This window comes from Oncorhynchus kisutch, linkage group LG26 (genome assembly GCF_002021735.2).
Source record: "Oncorhynchus kisutch isolate 150728-3 linkage group LG26, Okis_V2, whole genome shotgun sequence".
NCBI classification, from domain to species: Eukaryota; Metazoa; Chordata; class Actinopteri; order Salmoniformes; family Salmonidae; genus Oncorhynchus; species Oncorhynchus kisutch.
The window spans coordinates 7,633,461-7,650,549 of NC_034199.2; the positions used below are offsets into that span (position 1 = coordinate 7,633,461).

Below are 17,089 nucleotides of genomic sequence, written 5' to 3' on the forward strand. Positions count from 1 at the left end.
TTTTGTTCAGTATATTACTGCATGTTGACTAACCAATTACAGTACAATTAGATTAAATATAGTCATGATCAGTTTCATGTATTTCATTCGGGTAAATTTAGTAGATTGGCTTGATAGCAGCATTGACGTTGTTGGTTGGCAGGCATGCAAAACTTGATGTTTATACACATCGTTCACTTTTGGGAAAACGGGTCCAGCCACTTGGTAGCTATCGTTAGTTCAAATAAAGCTGAATTGTGTACTAATATTAAAAGTGCAACAGTAAACTATAAAGCATGAACCCACCATAATGATGTCGGTGAAAAGTTAGGAATGACCGCACAGTCAGAGGGTTCTAGGTTGAACGTGGACGCGCATCGGACAGTCCTTGCACTTTGAAACCCACGCCCATCGTGACGTGTGGCACCGCATGAAATGGAGTGAAAAGAGTGTGTCCCCTTAAAATCAGAGGTTTCCAGCGCTGGACGTGTATAGGAGGCTACCGTGGACGTTCGTTAGATCCATGTATGAACTCTAACTCTGAGCTCCTCGCAACTTTGCCAGGTCTAATGTTTCCTGACCAAGTGACACCAGCGAGAGAATGCGGCTGCTTACTTACGCAAGTTTGTTCTGGTTTATGCTCAAGTCAGGTATGTTACCCCCGGGATGTGTTAATTGCAATGACAAGCGCGTCTCTTGCAGTTTTGGAACACAATAGCTAGCCTACCTAAATTATTTGTAATAACATCAATGTACTAATTGTTTGTTTTAACGATCTAACAATATTTGGAGAGGAAGAGAAGCTCGGGGTGGGTTATTGATGGCCAGTAGGCTACCATGCAGGGCAGGCAATGCTACTTGGTTATTTGTTTAGATAAAACAACATTTGGGGGTCATCCGTTGAAACCGTTATAATAGCAAACTTTTCGGTACTATTTTGTGACATTTCCTACTGCGTCTTTACGCACGGTTTGGAACTGTTGATGTGTGAATGCAAAATTTATTTTTTCACACCAGCTTGTGGATGTGAAGAGAACCATGGGGGCTTGATTTCAGATGGAAACATTGTTCGAAAATGTTTCACAAATAAGGGTAAGCTACCCGTAGATTAAACGTGGTGTGTATTGATATGTACATTATGGTATATCTGTTTTTTGTTTTGTTTGAGAATAGATTATGGGTAGTTCAACATATGAATGTGTTTTGCTCACAAATACAGAAGGAGTTTAATGCTAATAGAACTGCGCTGTGCTACATATGAAATAGTTATGTCTGCCTGGCAACAATGTTTGATTTATCCCTGGAAGCTGGTTTGACTGATTTAGTTGAGGAATCCCCATGTACAGTGACATTTTGCCTACTGTCTGTCATTTACTAACAGTTTTTAAGATGTATGTTTACCCAAGCAGAGCTCCAGAATATGTGTGACATTTGGATTGGGTTTTGGCTACTGTTGCACACTGGATGATGGAAAGGAGGATACCTAGTCAGTTGTACAACTGAATGCATTCAACTGAAATGTGTCTTGCGCATTTAACCGGGGGGCGGGGGGCTGCCATAATCGACATCCATGTCTTCGGCACCCAGGGAACAGAGCAGTCCTGATTGTGCAGTCATTCTTTTTCTTTGAGTCACTACTCAACTGTTGATGGATTTAGTTGCTTGCTGTGTCGTAGTTGGTAGGAAGTGAATAGTCTGCATTTAGATTTTATTCAGGGCCATTTTCAAGTTGAATAAGGTCTGACAGGGCTTTCTTTCTCTCGTGAAGAAAATTGTATTTGCATCTACCATGTTGTAATATCTGATCTGTCAGGGGAGCACATTCTTCAACATGCACAGTGCATCAGGTAAATGTTTCTTTCCATGTCTGTCAGTGTCAAGGTATATGGTTTTGGTGAATTACAACATATACTTTATGATTATGACTTAACCACAGTAATTGCAGCCACTAGTAAAGTAATTCAGGAATATTGTCAACTCTAATAAGCCACTTGCACATTATCACCATTATCTATTCATCAACAGTGGTGTAAAGTACTTAAGTACTACATAAGTTGTTTTTGGGGTATCTGTACTTTACTATTTATATTTTTGACTACTTTTACTTCACTACATTACTTAAGAAAATATTGTACTTTTTACATGACACCCAAAAGTACTTGTTACATTTTGAATGCTTGGCTGGACAGGAAAATATTTAAATTCACACACTTATCAACCGAACATCCCTGGTCATACGTATTGCCTAAACACATGCTTCGTTTGTAAATTATGTCTAAATGTTAGTGTGCCCGTTGCTTTCCATAAAATAAAATAAATGGTGCCATCTGAAGTGATTGATACTTATACTTATGTATCAAAAGTAAATTTTAAACCAAATACTTTTAGACTTTTACTCAAGTAGAATTTTACTGGGTGACTTTTTTACGTGAGTCATTTTCTATTAAGGTATCTTTACTTTTACTCAAGTATGACAGTTGGGTACTTTTTCCACCACTGTTCATCAATAAGATTGTCCCTTAATTTCTTCATCAGCTATGAATCATATTATGAAAAGCTATGCCTACATGCATTCACCTAAAAGGGTTCTTCTGCTGTCCCCATAGGAGAACCCTTTGAAGAACCCTTTTTGGTTCAAATTAGAACCCTTTTTGGTTCAAATTAGAACCTTTTTTGGTTTCAATTTAGAACCCTGTTTAATGGGTTCTGGTATTTAATGGCGCCGAAGGAGATGGCCGCTACTTTACAATCCCGTAACCTATTGTGTATGTTTATTTTGAACATAATGTTTCTGCCACCATGTCTTATGACCAAAAAGAGCTTCTTGATATCAGGGCAGCGATTACTCACCCTGTACTGGAGGAATTCTTCGTCAACGAGTCGGACAGGAAGGATTTACACCAGACACCCAAAAAGGCCCTCATCCCCATCATTTGCAGGAGGAAAAGATGAAGATATCGTGGACGACGGTCCGGGTGCCTTGTAGGGATCTATCACAGAGAGGATAATCTACCTTTACCATTGGTCTTATTAGCCAATGCACAATCAATCGGTAATAAAATAGACGAACTACGAGCACGTATATCCTACCAACGGGACATTAAAAACTGTAATATCTTATGTTTCACTGAGTCGTGGCTGAACGGTGACATGATTAACATACAGATGGCGGGTTTTAAGCTTTTCCGTCAGGATAGAACAGCGGCTGGTAAGACAAGGGGTGGGGGTCTGTTTATTTGTTTGCTGTTGCATGAAATCTAAAGAAGTCTCGAGGGTTTGTTCGCCTGAGGTAGAGTATCTCATGATAAGTTGTAGACCACACTATTTACCAAGAGTTTGCATCTGTAGTTTTCGTAGCGGTCTATATTACCACCGCAGACCAATGCTGGCACTAACTAAGACTGCACTCAATGAGCTGTATACGGCCATAAGCAAACAGGAAAACGCTCATCCAGAGGTGGCACTCCTAGTGTTTGGGGACTTTAATGCAGGGAAACAAATCAGTTTTACATAATTTCTATCAGTCTGTTAAATGTGCAACTAGGGAAAAAATGGCGCAGTGGTCTAAGGGCACTGCATCGCTGCGCTAGCTGTGCCACCAGAGTCTCTGGGTTTGCGACCGGGAGGTCCGTGGGGCAACGCACAATTGGCCTAGAGTCGTCCGGGTTAGGGAGGGTTTGGCCGGTAAGGATATCCTTGTCTCATCGCGCACCAGTGACTCCTGTGGCGGGCTGGGTGCAGTACACGCTAACCAAGGTCACCAGGTGACACAACCAAGGTCCTCCGACACATTGGTGCGGCTGGCTTTCGGGTTTTGGAGGACGCATGGCTTTCAACCTTCGTCTCTCCCGAGCCCGTACGGGAGTTGTAGCGATGAGACAAGATAGTAATTACTAACAATTGGATACCACGAAATTGGGGAGAAAAGTAAAGTTTATTTTGTTTACCTCATCCTGGGCAAATTTAGTGGGTGCCCATGGTGGGTCTCTTTTTTTAAATGTTTAATTTTTTTGTGGGTCCAGTTGTTGTTGCTAGTCAATTTTCAGTGGACACCCGATGAGTGTCTTTCAGATCCCCTTCTAAACCCCCATGTCACGTCCTGTCCTTAGTTGTTTTTGGATTTTACTTCCGGCGCCGACAGAGATGGCCGCCTCGCTTCGCGTTCCTAGGAAATTATGCAGTTTTTTGTTTTTATTTGTGTTATTTCTTACATTAGTACCCCAGGTCATTTTAGGTTTCATTACATACATTCGAGAAGAACTACTGAATATAAGAGCAGCGTCAACTCACCATCAGTACGACCAAGAATATGACTTTCGCGAAGCGGATTCTGTGTTCTGCCTTTCACCCAGGACAACGGAATGGATCCCAGCCGGCAACCCAAAAAAACGACTTCATAAAAGAGGGAAACGTAGCGGTCTTCTGGTCAGACTCCGGAGACGGGCTCATCATGCACCACTCCCCAGTATACTTCTCGTCAATGTCCAGTCTCTTGACAACAAGGTTGATGAAATCCGAGCAAGGGTAGCATTCCAGAGGGACATCAGAGACTGTAACGTTCTTTGCTTCACGGAAACATGGCTCACTGGAGAGACTCTATCGGAGTCAGTGCAGCCAGCTGGTTTCTCCACGCATCGCGCCGACAGAAACAAACATCTTTCTGGTAAGAAGAGGGGCGGGGGCGTATGCCTTATGGCTAACGAGACGTGGTGTGGTCACAAAAGCATACAGGAACTCAAGTCCTTCTGTTCACCTGATTTAGAATTCCTCACAATCAAATGTCGACTGCATTATCTACCAAGGGAATTCTCTTCGATTATAATCACAGCCGTATATATTCCCCCCCAAGCAGACACATTGATGTCTCTGAACAAACTTTATTTGACTCTTTGCAAACTGGAATCCATACATCCTGAGGCTGCATTCATTGTAGCTGGGGATTTTAACAAGGCTAATCTGAAAACAAGACTCCCTAAATTGTATCAGCATATCGATTGCGCAACCAGGGCTGGCAAAACCTTGGATCACTGCTATTCTAACTTCCGCGACGCATATAAGGCCCTGCCCCACCCTCCTTTCGGAAAAGCTGACCACGACTCCATTTTGTTGATCCCTGCCTACAGACAGAAACTAAAACAAGAAGCTCCCACGCTGAGGTCTGTTCAACGTTGGTCCGACCAATCTGATTCCACACTCAAAGACTGCTTCCATCACGTGGACTGGCATATGTTTCGTATTGCGTCAGACAACAACATTGACGAATACGCTGATTCGGTGTGCGAGTTCATTAGAACGTGCGTTGAAGATGTCGTTCCCATAGCAACGATTAAAACATTCCCAAACCAGAAACCGTGGATTGATGGCAGTATTCGCGTGAAACTGAAAGCGCGAACCACTGCTTTTAATCAGGGCAAGGTGACCGGAAATATGACCGAATACAAACAGTGTAGCTATTCCCTCCGCAAGGCAATCAAACAAGCTATGCGTCAGTATAGAGACAAAGTAGAATCTCAATTCAACAGCTCAGACACAAGAGGTATGTGGCAGGGTCTACAGTCAATCACGGATTACAAAATGAAAACCAGCCTTGCTCCCAGGCAGACTAAATAACTTTTTTGCCCGCTTTGAGGACAATACAGTGCCACTGACACGGCCTGCAACCAAAACATGCGGCCTCTCCTTCACTGCAGCCGAGGTGAGTAAAACATTTAAACGTGTTAACCCTCGCAAGGCTGCAGGCCCAGACGGCATCCCCAGCCGCGCCCTCAGAGCATGCGCAGACCAGCTGGCTGGTGTGTTTACGGACATATTCAATCAATCCCTATCCCAGTCTGCTGTTCCCACATGCTTCAAGAGGGCCACCATTGTTCCTGTTCCCAAGAAAGCTAAGGTAACTGAGCTAAATCTCCACCCGCTGATCCTCAATACTGGGGCCCCACAAGGGTGCGTTCTGAGCCCTCTCCTGTACTCCCTGTTCACCCACGACTGCGTGGCCACGCACGCCTCCAACTCAATCATCAAGTTTGCGGACGACACAACAGTGGTAGGCTTGATTACCAACAACGACGAGACTGCCTACAGGGAGGAGGTGAGAGCCCTCGGAGTGAGGTGTCAGGAAAATAACCTCACAATCAACGTCAACAAAACTAAGGAGATGATTGTGGACTTCAGGAAACAGCAGAGGGAACACCCACCTATCCACATCGATGGAACAGTAGTGGAGAGGGTAGTAAGTTTTAAGTTCCTCGGCATACACATCACAGACTAACTGAATTGGTCCACCCACACAGACAGCATTGTGAAGAAGGCGCAGCAGCGCCTCTTCAACCTCAGGAGGCTGAAGAAATTCGGCTTGTCACCAAAAGCACTCACAAACCTCTACAGATGCACAACCGAGAGCATCCTGGCGGGCTGTATCACCGCCTGGTACGGCAACTGCTCCGCCCACAACCGTAAGGCTCTCCAGAGGGTAGTGAGGTCTGCACAACACATCACCGGGGGCAAACTACCTGCCCTCCAGGACACCTACACCACCCGATGTTACAGGAAGCCCATAAAGATCATCAAGGACATCAACCACCCGAGCCACTGCCTGTTCACCCCGCTATCATCCAGAAGGCGAGGTCAGTACAGGTGCATCAAAGCTGGGACCGAGAGACTGAAAAACAGCTTCTATCTCACGGCCATCAGACTGTTAAACAGCCACCACTAACATTGAGTGGCTGCTGCCAACACACTGACTCAACTCCAGCCACTTGATGGGAAATGATGTAAAATATATCACTAGCCACTTTAAACAATGCTACCTAATATAATGTTTACATACCTTACATTATTCATCTCATATGTATACGTATATACTGTACTCTATATCATCTACTGCATCTTTATGTAATACATGTATCACTAGCCACTTTAACTATGCCACTTTGTTTACATACTCATCTCATATGTATATACTGTACTCGATACCATCTACTGCATCTTGCCTATGCCGCTCTGTACCATCACTCATTCATATATCTTTATGTACATATTCTTTATCCCCTTACACTTGTGTGTATAAGACAGTAGTTTTGGAATTGTTAGTTAGATTACTTGTTGGTTATTACTGCATTGTCGGAACTAGAAGCACAAGCAATTCGCTACACTCGCATTAACATCTGCTAACCATGTGTATGTGACAAATTGATTTATGTTTCTATTTTAGGTTGGTCAGGGCATGAGTTGGGGTGGGCATTCTGTTTTGTTCTTGTGTTCATATTTCTATGTGTTTGGCCTGGTATGGTTCCCAATCAGAGGCAGCTGTCAATCGCTGTCCCTGATTGAGAACCATACTTAGGTAGCCTGTTTTCCCACTCTTGTTTGTGGGTGGTTATTTTACGTTTCAGTGTTTTTCACCATTCGGGACTGTTAAGGTTTTTATTTGTTTGTTTGTTTCCTGTGTTCAGTGTAATAAATATGACGAACACTTACCACGCTGCACCTTGGGCCTCTCCTTCTTCCACCTACGAGAATCGTTACACCCCATCTGTTTCGTTTTGGTTGTTGGTCCACTGACCTTTAGATCAGTAATCTGTTTCAGTGACAGTTTTTGCTTTTCTTGCTGGAGAATGTAACAATGGGTATACCAGTGTCACACTTTATACTTTTGTATTGTACTTTGCAATTCATGCCGGTAAGTCAATTAAGAACAGATTCGGAATGACAACCTGTGTTACTCCTGTATGTTGTAGGGCTGGCTCTGCAGATCCAGTGTTATCACTGTGAAGAGGTCACTCAAAATGACTGCTCCACACCTGAGTTCATCGTCAACTGCACTGTCAACGTTCAGGACATGTGCCAGAAGGAGGTATTAGTGACAGAAGACGGTAAGCCAAATGTGATATGAATTTACTTGACTTGAACCCTTCTACTCTGTGAGGAACATACAATAGGTCTTCCTAGCTGAGAAAGAGTTGTTTTGGTGGTTTGTTCTTGCTGACTAATGTGTTGATCTTTCCGCAAGGTGCCTTCTATCTGTAACCTGTCCAAAAATTATACATAAATAGGTGGATATATGCTCTGTCTTGAATAAGAAATGAATGTTCTTGCATTTGGATGCATGAAGGACTGTCCGGCCTCAACCTATCCACCTACTTCTATTGTCTACTGGGTTCACAGACCCAGGATCAGCAGAGTTTGAATTAGCCCACGGTAGTCAATGGTTTTGATGAAAGGCAAAATGATTGCAATGCAGCATTAAATCAGTATTCAAAATCATAGTCAGTTAACCATAATGACTGTGATGAATGTGAAATTATAATATTAAAACATTCATCAGAGCCATCATGGCCAAGTCAGAGTTGTAATCTCAACTAATACACATGACCCTTTGTATTCTTTAATTTGTGTTTTTATAGCTTTGAACAAAGAAACATTCACAAAAACTAAGTAGTGAGTAGAAGGTAAATCATGTTTAACCTTTTCACGAGTGAGTTCCAAATTACTCTAACGGTCACCCCAGTGCTAGTTTTTTAAAATCTATATATGTGTGTGTGTGTGTGTGATGTCAATGCACTCGATGTTCCAAAATGTGTTTGTTATACAATAGGACAGTTAACCCGCACTGCTCTCAAACCAAGGTACGCTGCCTGCTAATTATCTATGTTTCAACTTGTCAATTTCAAATAATTTTCTAACAGTTTGAATTGAGGTGTGTTCCGCCTCATTAATTCACATAACAAGTATTCTATTCCACTGTTGTGGACCATTTATTTGATGCTTTACTGAGCCGGACAAACGTCTCTCTTCAACGATAGCCCAAGCACTTCCCAAGTGTTTCCAAAGATCAAATATGAAGACAATGCGCAATCTCCAGTCAAAACAGGCCTTGCACAAATTTTTTCCACCGGCACATATTCTGGATGGCGCCCACATTGCTTTCATTGTTTTCCTTACAACCTGGACTTTGGCCGTGTGGTTCTATCAAAGAAAGAGGCTTATTTTCTGTATATCGTGTTGTCGTTTCTACAGTATCATACCAAATGTATGTATGGATCATAATGTATTTGCTGTTTAATGCATGTGTTTTCAAGTACTGGTGAAAAAGCATGCATTCCAATTCTTGCATAGATTGTAATGGACACGTGTGTGTGTGTGTGTGTGTGTGTGTGTGTGTGATACTTTTTTGAAAGTTGTACTGATTATGATGAGCTAAGCTTTTTGCCAGCTATGTGCGGCGCCATGTTTGTTGACAATTATACAATGCATTCTGGTTGTCACGCAAGCATCGGTCAGACCAAAGATGTTATAACAAGGGCTAGTTCACTCGACTGATATGGTGCTTTCAAGACAACTGGGAACTCAGAAAAATACTAGGTCAAATCATGACGTCCGTGATCGTCAGAGCTCTAGATAGTGGCCCGAGTTGGATGACTGTTCAATACAACCTTTCCCAGTCGGAGCTAGTTTTCAGATTTCCCAGTTGTCTTGACCCCACTGAAGTCAGATTTCCAAGTTCCCAGTTCTGAACGTGCCATCAGTCTAACTTTGGCACCTCAGAGTTACCAGCTTAGACCCTCCTTTATTTTATTTAGCATACACATTTGTGTTTGCCCCCCATTTATTGATAGAGGATTTATGATCGTAATATTTCCTGCATCATATCCCTCCACAATACCTTCCCCAATGGACTTGAACAACCCCCACATATGAAATGAATCCCCCCTAAAATGGTTTCATCCCTGTTTTAGCTTTTGCGCTATGGTTAGGCAGTAGGCTTGTATTTGGTCTGATGTTCCGAGGTAAGGTTTTATATGCTTTGTGATTTGTCAATGTTAAATGACTCAAGTCATGTGCTCTGGTTCTTGAATACACTGTAACAAGTACATTGAAGATTTGTATTATGCTGAAAAGTGTCTAAACTAAGTTCACATTGTTCAGGCAATGGGTACAGACATTTTTGGACTTTTTATTTGAATCTTAAAGTGAATTCTGGGATTAGCGAGTTTTCGCCAACATAAAAAAAATGTGGCTGCCATCAAAGAATGTATGTCCTGTTAGCTTAGCTGACACATCTCTTTTCTAAACAATAACATATTTTCCCCTTGTGCTCACCAGAGATGTGGTACATTGTAAACAAGTCTAGCTGTTAGGTCGCAATTTTTTTTACAAAAATAGTTTTTTTTTTTTCTGTCAGCACAGCCTGTTATTTCGACTGGTTTATGGAATGAATTTAGCTGTGGATGTGTGATGTTTGGATTATGAAGTTTGCATTTTTCTTATACAATTAAAGGTGAACTTGAGGACAAAGTTGTAAAGACCTTTTTTTATTTCCCATCAGTTTTCGATGCCTTTCAGACAACAATGTTGTTTTGACGTGTTTGTTGCATCGTACATTCTGTTGCTACTGTTCCAATTGCATAATTGTGATCATACGCTACAGGGACCACTCAACAGTGATCACAAATATGTGATCGTATGCGTTAAAGGGTTAACAGTGAAAAAAATGTAATGTTATTCGTATACACATGTGTAGACTAACAGGGAAATGCTTACTTACCAGCCAGTCCCAACAATGCAGAGTGAAATAAAATAGAGCAATAGGTAATAACCCTTTCTAAAACAAGTAGTAATACACAATGACTAACTCTGCTATATACACGGGATACCAGTACCGAGTCGCTGTGCAGGTTTATGAGGCAATTGAGGTAGATATGTACATATAAAGTGACTAGGCAACAGGGTAGATGATAAACAGTACCAGCAGTGTATGTGGTGAGTAAACAAGGTTCAGTGCAGATAACCAAATATCTATACAGACTAACTATTTAGCAGCAGTCTTATGGCTTGGGGGGAGAAGCTGCTCAGGGTCCTGTTGGTTCCGATTGCCGGGCATAGCATAGAGACCCATTTGTGGCTGGAGTCTTTGGCAATTTCTAGGGCCTTCCTCTGAAACTGTTACGTCATTATCTCTGGTATAGAGGTCCAGGACGGCAGGGAGCTCGGCCCCAGTAATGTACTGAGCCGTGCGCTCTACCCTCTGTAGCGCTTGAAATGGGTTCACCTAGGGGTCAGGATAGGGGCTGTACCAAATGTTTGATGTATTATAATAATTTTATTACGCTTATGTTGTATTCATAGAAGGGAAGGGGTTATAAGAGATATAATGTGTATATATATATATATATGAGGTTTAATGTTGTTCCACAGTACTATTCTACTCTGACTATGATGAAACTGTCTGAGAAATGTGACTGTGAAGACAGAACTCTGCAGGGGAGTGTAAGAGATTATTAGTCAGACATTCCACTATAAATCAACTTGGACACTTACTGCTAACCTTTTTAGATAGCTATATAAACAAGTGTTTTAGTGTTGAGTAGGCATGGTTTTGGTCTCATAAGTAGAAGATAATGACGTAAGCAGTGACATCACTAGGGCTGGACTTCGGGTATAATAAAATAACTTGACCTTTTCTTTGATGCAGAACTTGGAAACATGCGTTATGTTCCTGCTGTCAACTTCTGTCTGCAATTCCATTAATTAAGGTTTTTGAATGATTTAATTAAAGATATTGTCATAATGCTAATTTCACCAATGAGCCAATGATTGACAACGAACAAGGAAACAAACCCCAACATGCTTTGTGGTCGGATGCCAAGCAGTTGACATACTGGCTGTTGATGCAGCCTGTCAAGATGCTCTTAATGGTGCAGGTGTTTAACTTTTTGAGGATCTGCCGGCCCATGCCAGATCTTTTAAGCCTCCTGAGGAGGAAGAGGTGTGGTCGTGCCCTCTTCAAGACTGTGTTTGGTGTGTGTGTGTGTGGACCATGAGAGTAATGTGATGTGGACACAGAGGAACTTGAAGCTTCCACTCCATTACAGCCCCGTCAATGTGAATGGGGGCGTGCTTGGCCCTCAGTTTCCGTTTTTTGCATAGCTGTTGCAACTAGAACATCTCATTTGTGCATCAGGTGGTTCCAATGCTTTGACTGAGTATAATAAACCCTGGCAAATATTTAAAAAAAAATATATATATATATTTTTTTTTCAAGTAAAAATATTTGTTGAAGTTAAAACGGAACCATGTTACAGTATTCAAAATTTAAACCACAGAGACCAAAGGACTGGTTACAGGGCACCCAACGTGTTAAGAAAACATTATTTTCATGCAATGCAAACCAAATGGTATTTTTATTCAAGGACTTCCAATGTTTTATTGCTTTGTTGTTTGCCCCCTTGAACAAATTTTGCCACCACCTATCTGTGTACAAAGTCATTTACTGTATAACATAAATCTTCTGAGCCACCTTGAGTATGCAGTACAAGTCAAAGGTTTGGCCACTTACTCAATGGTTTTTGTTTTTTCACTATTTTCTACTTTGTAGAATAATAGTGAAAATTGCTAAACTATGAAATAACACACATGGAATCATGTAGTAACCAAAAAAGTGTTAAACAATGGTGGGCTGTTTCTCTTTGCTTATTTGAGCTGTTCTTGGCATAATATGGACTTGGTCTTTTACCAAATAGGACTATCTTCTGTATACCACCCATACCTTGTCACAACACAACTGATTAGCTCAAAGGCATTAAGAATGAAAGAAATTCCACAAATTAACATTTAACAAGGCACACCTGTTAATTGAAATTCATTCCAGGTGACTACCTCAAGAAGCTGGTTGAGAGAATGCCAAGAGTGTGCAAAGCTGTCAAGGCGAAGAGTGGCTACGTTTTGAAGAATCTCAAATAAACTAATATTTTGAAATAAACAAAAACACTTCTTGGTTACTACATGATTCCATACAGTATGTTATTTCATAATTTTGATGTCTTCTACAATGTACAAATAAACAAAACAAAACTTGGGTAGGTGTCAACTTTTGACTGTGTGCTTTTTAAAATGTTCATATTTATTTAAGTCCGTTAAACAAATTCTTATTTACAATGATGGCCTACCAAAAGGCCTCCTGTGGGGACAGGGGCTGGGCAATTCTTTTTTTGACAAAACCCACCACGACTAGAGACACCACAACACTACATAGAGACCTAAGACGACAATAACACAGCATGTTAGCAACACAACATCACATCAATATGGTAGCAACACAACATGCCAGCAGCACAACATGGTAGCAGCACAAAACATGGTACAAACATTATTGGGCACAGACCACAGCACAAAGGGTAAGAAGGTAAAGACAACAATACATCACGTGAAGCAGCCGCAACTGTCAGTAAGTGTCCATGATTGAGTCTTTGAATGAAGATTCTTGGTACCAGGCACTCTCGGCAACCAACGTGCGGAAATCCACCGCATAGACTGCCAAACTGCAGGAGTCTTGCCAGAGTAACTTTCGAGCAGCCTGTCTACCGGACAACGGAGAATCAAAAACTTTTCCCTCAGCCACGAACTCCTCCAGACTGAAGCACACGGCAGACTGTTGTTCCCACACTGCTGTAGCCCAGACGAGAACCCTCTTGGTCATCAGCTTGATGAGGTATGCTATCTCAGGAACCTGACGGAGGGCTGCAGCTCGATGAGGGATCCCTGAGAGAGAAACTCCCGAGAGGTTCCCGACTCTCCAGCGATGTGTTCTGGGGGAGGTAAGCGGGGTTCTCAGGAAGCCAGGGTGGCCGGGAGAGACGAGCTGGGTTACAGTCGTGGTAAGGTTACAGTCGTGTCTGCCTAACAGACAACCCACGGAATTGCTCCAGCAATGTATTCAACGCGCGGTCCATGGCATTCTGCCAAGGTCTGGAAACCTTCCATAAGACAACGAAGCAACTCCTCGTGCCTTCCAATAGTGGCTCCTTGGGAGGAGATGGCGTTGTGGAGCTGGTCCGAGTTTGCTGGGTCCGCCATGGCCAGTTCGTACTATCACGACTCAGGATAAGACCCAGATACAGACAGTTCGAATAACCAACGTTTATTATAAAACGGAGCAGGCAGAGTCCGTAAAATACAGAGTGGCAGGTAGGGTCAGGGAAGGCAGAGGTCAGTAATCCAAGGCAGTGTCAAAAGGTACAGAACAGCAGGGTCAGGGCAGGCAGAATGATCAAAACCAGGATAACTAGAAAACAGGGGCTTAAGAAAACAGGAGTAGGAAAAACACACTGGTATGCTTGACAAGACGGACTGGCAACAGACAGAACACAGGTATAAATACACAGGGTAATGGGGAAGATGGGCGACACCTGGAGGAGCGTGGAGACATGCGCAAGACAGGTGAAACAGATCAGGGTGACTAATCTCTTTTGACCGAAATTGAGTATTGAATTTCATGGCCTCTAATAGCACATTTAAAAGTATCCCATAAAAAAAGGGGATATACTGTACCTATGTTATGCAAGGAAAAGTCAGTTTATAAATTATTTTGTCTGGTTTAATTAAGTGCTGCTTGTCATCTAGTAGGCTTTGATAAAATTCAATTCCCCTACCCATGTGGAAATTCAATAACAGTTACAGTGCCTTCAGAAAGTATTCATACCCCTTGACTTATTCCACATTTTGTTGTATTAGAGCCTACATTCAAAATGGGTTGAATCTTCTTTTTTCCCCCATCTACACACAATAACTTATAATGACAATGTAGAATTGTTTGCAAATGTATTGAAAATGAAATGCAGAAACATGCCATTTACATATGTATTCACACCCCTGAGTCAATACATGTAAGAATCACCTTTGGCAACAATTACAGCTGTCTTTCTGGGTAAGTCTCTAAGAGCTTTGCACACCTGGATTCTACAATATTTGCACATTATTTAAAAATTCCTGTCAAGTTGGTGGTTGATCATTCGTAGACAGCCATTTTCAAGTCTTGCCATAGATTTTCAAGCAGATTTAAGTCAAACTGTAACTCTGCCAATCAGGAGCACTTTTCTTGGTAAGCAACTCCAGTGTAGATTTGGCATTGTGTTTTAGGTTATTGTCTTGCTGAAAGGTAATTTCTTATCCAATGTTTTCCTCTAGGATTTTGCCTGTGCTAAGCTCTATTGCATTTTTCTTTTTTTATCCTGAAAAACTCCTCAGTCCTTAACGATTAAAAGCATACCAACAATTTGATGCAGCCACCACTATGCTGAAAATATGGAGAGTGATACTAAGTAATATGTTTGGGGCTAATCCAATACAACACTTTGTATTCAGGACAAAAAGTGAATTGCTTTGCCACATTTTGTGCAGTTCTACGTTAGGATGCGTGTTCCGGAATATTTTTATTCTGTAAAAATGTCCTTCTTTTCACTCTGTCAATTAGGTTATTATGGTTGAGTAACTATGTTGTCTATCCATCCTCAGTTTTCTCCTATCAGTCATTATACTCTAACTGTTTTTAAAGTCTCCATTGGCGTCATGGTGAAATCACTGAGCGGTTTCCTTCCTCTTCAGCCACATAACAAAATAAAGGAAAAGGGGGGATGAAGAAGTAAGAACCTATTAAATAGAGAAAAATTAATTAAATAGTACTGAGGACAATAAGACCTAAATCAGATTCCAAGATGACTCCAACACAATTTTTTGGGCTGTTATCTTTCCTATGGGTATGTTGTTCTTTTGGGTTGTTTGTTTCTCCCTGGTGTTTGGTCTATCATCTGTTTCTTAGCCCTGGGTCTGCTTTGTTATCACACTCCTTGAAATTGGGTAATTTTGTTAGGGGGCATTTTCCCCTCCAGATGAACAAAAGCAATAAGCGCCTGTCTTTGAATGTACAGATGTAGGATCTTAATTTGACCACTCTTTTTGGTGCTGAAAATGTCAGACTTGATTTGCCCTAATGAAAAATGTGTCAACCCCTACTGAAAATGTCCATTAATTATAATCTACATACTAATTCACATTTGCTGTTGCTGCAGGATTATTTTCCTGCTGTAGCAAACTGGCTCAAATTAAGATCCTACATCTATATGACGTGATTCCAGATCCAAAGGACATGAACATTGTACTGCGGAGTTGACAGCTCTTTTAATAAGAAAATGTCCACATGAATTCTCATGTATATTTACGCTTTTATCATTATCGGCTCTGCTGTGCCACAAGGTTCGGGAATTCCTCTGACCAGCTTAAGCCTTATCACTGTTTGAAATGTAACACATACATTTCCAATTTTGTAGGACTCTCTGGGGCAACATTAATTAAAAACCACAATCAGTCTGAGTTAGGTAAGTTAACTTAGCTCCAGCATTTCATTGGCTTCCTAGATAGAGCTTCATAGAAAGATAGAAGTGTCTGAAGTGTGTGTTCTAACATAGATTGAGTACCTGGCTTGGGATCTAGTTCTTAATCTGTCTACTTCCATGAACAATCCCAATTCTTCTCAGCCAAGTGGCTGATGGTAGAATATTGGACATCGCCCAAAAGAGCCATCTATGAAGAAAATCCATCTGAAGAAAAAATCAACACTTCATATTCAAAGGATGGTCATATTCAGCCATGCTCCCTCCTTGCCCACCTCTGATTAGGTCTTGAGAAATGACAGGGTGTGCGACTGCTTCCCTTGGCCTGGAGTGCTTTCTCAACTCTCCTGGCTGGGATGATGATTGCTTGTCTCTGCTTGGTAGCAGTTAATTTCAATGGCTGCTTGTTCTTTTGTGGAGCGCTTCAGCCAAACAAGCATGGACTACTTGAGGACTCCAGTGGCTGAGAAATTGTCTCTCCCCTGCGTAGATGGTTTGTCATTAAGAATGTATAATATGGCCACCAGGGTTGATTCCATTAATTACATTCCCGCTCCATTTTAATTAAATTCAATTTCCAGGTCAGTCTCAGTAATTAAATTCCATTGTTAGGTCAATTCCAATAATTAAATTCCCAATTCAATATTTTCCCCAACAATTTCACAAATTCAAATAAAATTCCCTCAGGCTTTCAGGCTGATCATGTCACTAGACAGCCTAGCTATACAGGAAATATAGAAGTTTAAATTATTTAAAGTGACTCTTGCAGTCAATTTTTTGATACCAAGTGCAGTCATTCCATTAAAGCTGCAATATGTAACTTTTTCTGCGACTCGACCAAATTCACATAGAAATGTGAGTTATAGTTCCGTCATTCTCATTGAAATGTAAGTCTTAGAAGATGTTCTATGTGCTCTATTTCTATGTTTCCTGTGTTTAAGTCTTTT

The 17,089-nt window shown here is 41.5% G+C and overlaps 1 protein-coding gene across 1 annotated transcript in view; it reads left to right on the top strand.

Moving 5' to 3' along the window:
• The first annotated feature begins 434 nt into the window (after positions 1-434).
• Positions 435-17,089, top strand: part of LOC109871176 (ly6/PLAUR domain-containing protein 1-like) — a 50,306-nt gene continuing 33,651 nt past the window's right edge. The window contains exons 1-2 of the mRNA XM_020462000.2: positions 435-629; positions 7,716-7,850. Coding sequence (XP_020317589.1) covers positions 581-629; positions 7,716-7,850 — 184 coding nt within the window. The 5' untranslated portion in view covers positions 435-580. The remainder of the gene's footprint in view (positions 630-7,715; positions 7,851-17,089) is intronic.